We start from the raw sequence: 6000 nt of genomic DNA on the forward strand, positions 1-6000 counted from the left end.
CCCAGTCCTGGAGGCTAAGCAGGAGCTGGAATAACATTCCTATTCCTAACACTCTGCCTGCAGCCGTCCTCCTTCAAGAGTCACCTTAGTAATGTGGCTTCCTTCACCCTACTTAAAACTGCACCCCCATCCCGGCTTCTCAATCCCTCTCATCTTCCTCTGTTTTCCACCTTATCACTTAATACACTATGTAATTTACTTATGATGTCTACTGTTTATTCTTTGTATCCTCCCATTAAAATAAACTGCTTCTAAGTGTTTAATGAATAGGAGCTGAAGAAACTTTTTCTGGAGAAAACTTTGACAATATGAACTTAAAATTTTTTAAATTTACACACTAACGTCTAAGAATTTACCACGTCTAAGAATTTATCCTAAGGAAATAATCACTGATGGGAGCAATGGTAATCCAAAAGACTATTCCATTTTAGCTGTGAATTAATAGCCTATAGTGGAATGTTTAAAACTATATGAAATACTTAAGTTGTAAAAAATGTTACTGGTAATGTTAACTAGGAAAAAATATATTCAATAATTCTATTTTTGTCTTAAAAAGTATATGCATGTTTATTAATAGGAACTAAAATAAATTATGGTCCATCCATTTGAAGGAATGCTAAATGAAGCTACTATCTAGCATCTTGATATGGAACCATTCCTAAAATGATGAAAAAGGCAGACCTTTAAAAAAAAATGGTAATCCTGCACTATATGGAACTGGGGCAGAACCAATTTTCAAGGTACATTGTTAAACATAAAACACATCTAATACCATTTAATTTTTAAAAAACTGTTTCAAGTTTATGTACTCTACTGGATAAAAATGTTGAAATTTTTTTCAAAGTATTGTCCCTTCTGAGTTTTCAATTACATTTTTGGAAAATTAAGGAATAAAACCTCCTCCCCTCTGACTTCATATATGAGTGCTAAAATGAGCAAAAGCACTTCTCCAGCTCAAAAAATTTTACTACCAAATTTATACTAACTCTATAAAGTTCTTTAACTGCAAATACAGTGTAAATTACTGTCCAAACTAACTCTTAAGCTACATAATAATCAGTTATGAAATCTATTCTGGAATTATATGATTCTGTGAAATAGAAACACATATATTTCTATATAATATATGTACATCTATATATGTTTCTATTCCATACAATTTCAAATGCAGATGTAAATCACATTAAATTATAAAATTATAATAAACAAATAAAGGCACACAGCTTTTGATATACACATTGAAAACTTAACTCTCAAAGAGAGATAGAACACTATCCTTTAAAAACAGACATATCCAGGGGATGATGAACGTGTACCTCAACACCAAGGCATCCTGAGGTCCTTTATTCAGAAGCCTTTGTTCACTTGGCCTCTACCATAATTGTCCTTAGATACACCAAAAGGAATTGTCATTGGGAGATATACCAGAACTTTGGGGTGTGTCAGATCTGGGTTAGAATCCTAGCTTCAAGTTTTCTAGGTGGGTAATCTGGTGAATCTCAATTTCCTTATCTATAAATAAAATAGAAACTGTCACCAACTAGTTAACATCAGTAAATGAGAGTACAGTGTGTGAAAAAGTGAAATGGAGAAGGAATTCCCCAAGTAAGACAACTAAAGATCCCCAAGTCAGATCTTTCAGCAGTTAAAAGAACAGAAAGGAAACAAATCCTAAAGAGCACTGAACTGGACAATAGGAACACTGGATTCCAGTTTTGACACTGCTACAAACAGGTGCAGCTCCCTGGGCATATTCTTTAAAGTATTCCAGTATTAAGATCCACAAGATAAAGAGACTAAAAATCCTTTCTACCTGTACCACACCAGGACTAAATTACTAGGATGTCATTTACTGTTTTACATTAAAATTTTCTAAAATTATTAATTTAAATGCTTTTTTTTTTAAACAAGTCCTGATAAGTTTTCATTATGACTGAGCTACCAGTCGTAACATATAAGACTATTTCCCTAACTAAGTAATCCAAGGTCCAAAGACTAAACTATGGCATGTTTTTTCTTAGACTTTCTCCCTGACTAATCTGGTAACTAGCAGCCTGCCTTTGCAAAATGACTGGAAATCAGGAGTGCAGTCAGAAGTCATGGAATAGAGTCAGGTTACCTGAGTTAAATGGGGCTTGAACTTCTGACATAGTTCTCTAACCAAGCTAATTAATTAGACATCTCGGGTACTTAAAAGGAGGCTGGAGAAACCTGTCCCCTCCAAATCAAAATATTAATTAAAATAAAAAAATAAAGCACCTCTGAAACTACACGTAAATGGGGGTGGTTAAAAGAATCAAGGTTGTACAGTAACTGCTCATTATATGAAGTATTCACTTGTTTTTGTGCAAGTAACTCTTAAGTTACCCACGGTGGTGAATGGAGGAGTAACAGACAATCCAAAATACATATACTCAGCTTTACGAATAAAACATACGGTCTAAATAGATAACCCAAAGTAATGAGTATCTGGTTAAAAATAAAGTATATGATCACCCCTACTATATTTACCTCCCAAATTATAGGCTGATTCAGGCTAATATCAAGGTTAATTTCCTTATGGAGAGAACAAAGAATTCTAAATAATACAGTGAGTAATAAAATCACCACCTCCTTACATCAGCAGAAAACATATAACACATTCATATCAGCTCCACAGATGTGGACAAACAAAACACACACACACAGTAACATTTAAATTCCCGCTGCACCGGAAAACCAGGTTAGCTCCTTGTTGCTTCTATTAAACCTGAGTAAAAACTGGTTTTTGAATCATCCATATACGGATAATCAAGAGGCAAATCAAATACATACAATTTAAATACACTAGTTACCAAGCACTTCGCAAAATAAAAAATTTCCTAAAAAAGTTGACTGAAACGAAGCAAGAGGTGAGTTCGTCTACTTTAGCTATATTGATAGAAGTCATTAATTGCTCTCCTGAAACACTAGGTAGCCACCCAAAACAATACACACACGCACACATACCCGGATCTTGTATTATCACTCAGAAAGGAAACCTAGGGAAGCCTCGGAAATGAGTTTCATCAGCTCACAAAGACGTAGATGGTGTACAACTCCAGGTAGACCCAAGTAAATGGAAAAGTGTCCAGAAAATAATGCATTTTTCCCCCCAAGGCCCTCTGCAATTAAACGTGAGTTTAAAGTTCTTCAGACTAAACCTCACTTGCAGAAGCCCTCTACTGGGCGTTTTTATGAAGCTCTGACCAACTTTTGTGTTTCCCACAATAGCGCTAAACCACGATTATGCATCCTGCTGATAAAAATGGGCCTGTGGCACTGAACAAACCATGCCAGAATCCGTAACGGCGTTGGCTAAACAACTTCCCGCCACTGCTGCGATGCCCACTCCAGAAGGCCTCTGCATTCAGCGCAAGACAAGCAGCAACCGAAACTGGCTGCAGACCAGGGGGCTGCCTGCACACCGCGAGAAGGCGCCTGCAGACTCAGGAAGTTGCCTAACCCAGGGGGGAAAGCGCCTGCCCTCCTCTATAAAAGGGAGCGTGTAGGCTGGCAGACCGAAAGTCGGAAAATTCATTCAAGAATTCCCTGGCCGCCTACCCTGCACACGTAGGAGGCAAGTTAAGACGTTGCGAAGCAGGTATGGAAAGAGAACAGAGTTCACAAACTGATCATGATCCAACAGCTCGGTGCTGAGGCCCAAACTCGGGGAGCCGGTGCCTCATCCTGCAGTTGGGAAGGTAATGGCCCGGGCTGCTCCGGTCCTCCGCCAATAGCCCATTTCCAGCAGGCGCCGGGCTGCTCAGATCCAGACCTTCAGCAACCGAAGCTCCCTCCCACATGGTTCTAGGGGCGCAACCCTCCAAGGCCGCCCCGAGGCCATGTGGCCGGGGCCGCCCGGGTGCCCCAGACCCCGTGAACGTTCCAGGCGTGAAACCGGAGGAGAGGAAGCGCGGGGACAGACCCAGAGAACGGGATGTTGGGGTGCGAGACTCACTTCCTCTGGGCTTTGTCCTTCTTGGCCTTGGTCCTTTTCTTTCGGGCCTGGAGCGCAAGCACTGCAGGAGAGAGGGATGGATGAAGGGCGAATGGGGAGAAAAGGAGGCGACCAAGGTGAGGGTGGAGACCCAGCAGGGGTGCGAGGCCCGGGCGCCGGGGCTGCCTGAGGGGCGGCTCCGGGCCGAGGGCCGCGTCGTCTGCTGGGCGGCCGCTCGGGGGGCTGGCGGCCCACGGGGCGCAAACCAGCGCCCAGGCGGGGCGCGCCGGAGGGGGCTCGGGCCGGGTCAGGGAGCTGGCGAGCGGCGGTCGGCCTCGCCGGCCGAGGGCCGGGCCCTGGAGCGGCTCCAAGTCGCGGGCCGGCCTGGCGGGGAACAAGGGGCGATGACTGCCGGCGCGGAAGGACGCCCGAGCTGAGGGGCGCGGACCCGCAGCCCAGAAGCCGGGGGTGAAGGGCGGCGCCACCTCAGTGGAGGGGTGCCGCACGCCCGGGGACCGGACGGCGGCGGTTAGGCGAAGCTCCCGGCGGTGACCCGGGCCTCGCCCCCGGCGGCCGTTGCCCCTCGTGGCGGGAGGCCGCTCCACCGCTCACCTTTCCGCTCCATGGCGAGACCGGTAACCGCCAGGCGCCTGCGCACTCGAGTGGCGGTGACTCCCTCTCCCGCCGCGGCCCCAAACCCAGCCCGTGTACGCCCCGCCCCCCGGCGCCCGCCCCGCCCCGCCCACGACGGCGCGCGCCTGCGCGCTGAGCGCGGCGCCTACCACCTGCTCGCGCGCAGGGGAGGGCGTGAAGGACGGGGGAGGAGGACGGGGCAGAACGCAGAGGGTGAGCGCGCGCGGGGAGTTTGAGAACCGAGCCTGGAAGCCTCGCAGTACGAGCTTCATTCTGCTCGCCGGGCGGTCGCCCCCTGAGCAATGGCCAACAGGGTGGCCTAGAGGGTTCCCTGCGTGCTGAGTCAGAGCTCCGTAGCCCACTGTAACCTGCCTTGGTTTCCTGGTCTGTAAAAGGGAGTAATCAGATGTATCCCAGTCCCTCCACTGCGCTATTGTGAGGGCCAGTTGAGAAACTCTGTGAGGAAAATTGAGGGAGAGATGACAAGCAAGAAAAAGAAGTAGGAGCAACGCAAGGACTGGAAGGAAGGAACCTGTGACTTTATCGTTACTTGAAAAGCAAAGACTTTAAAAGTGAGTTTTCTCGTACAAAGTCAAATGAAGACTGTGAAACAAAGGAAGAGGGAGGATAAAACTTAGTATTTCCTTATTTTACCACTGTATCAACTTTTCAGTACAGATACACGCAGTTTTCTTTATAGAAGTTTTATACTTTTCTAAGTGCGTTTTCTCATTTGATGTTCATGACATCTTAAAGGCAAGATAGTTATTACTTCCACTACACAAATAAGCTAAGTCGGAGGGGATATGTACTCAGAACCTTGGTGTCCTGACACAGTGATCAGTCATCAAATACTTGTTGTATAGCAGGGTTAGAAAAGTTTTTCTGTAAAGGGCCATGTAGTAAACTTAAAGGCTTGGGGATCATAAGATCTGTTAACTATTCAGCTCTGCCACTAGAGCTCAAAAGCTTCTCAGTGCTCAAAACAAGCTTTATTTATGGTCCCTGAAACTTGAATTTAATGTAATTTTCCGGTATCATGAAATACTATTTTTCTGTTGATCTCTTCCCATGATTTCAACCATTCTTGGTTCGGGCCTTAGTTTGCCAACCCCTTTGTAAATTACTACAGCGGGACAGATGGAAGCCTGCAGATCCTTGCTCTTCTAGAAGTTAGACTCTAGTGGGGAAGACTGAGAAGTAATTAATTAACTGAGAAGGGAAGATGAAAGTACAATAATACTGTACAGGTCAAGCATGGGGGCTTGGGCAGGATTTTATTGAGCAAAGTAGGTCATTAAGTCCAGCCAGGGAGGAGACAGCTTTTGTGCTGGGTCTTGGGAAATGTGTAGGATTTCCAGAGGTGGAGGAGATGTCACACATTCCTGAATGAGAAAATCAATTGAGCA

General features: G+C 45.2%; 1 protein-coding gene across 1 annotated transcript in view; it reads right to left on the minus strand.

Moving 5' to 3' along the window:
• Positions 1–4583, minus strand: part of SRPK1 (SRSF protein kinase 1) — a 69830-nt gene extending 65247 nt beyond the window's left edge. Inside the window, 3 exon segments of the mRNA XM_055406141.2 lie at positions 3980–4524; positions 4526–4549; positions 4551–4583. Of these exon segments, the coding sequence (XP_055262116.1) occupies positions 3980–4524; positions 4526–4549; positions 4551–4583 (602 nt within the window).
• Positions 4584–6000: the final 1417 nt, after the last annotated feature.

The sequence above is a fragment of the Moschus berezovskii genome, chromosome 23, assembly GCF_049115385.1.
Source record: "Moschus berezovskii isolate FMDL1 chromosome 23, NW_MosBer_1.0, whole genome shotgun sequence".
Taxonomy (NCBI): domain Eukaryota; kingdom Metazoa; phylum Chordata; class Mammalia; order Artiodactyla; family Moschidae; genus Moschus; species Moschus berezovskii.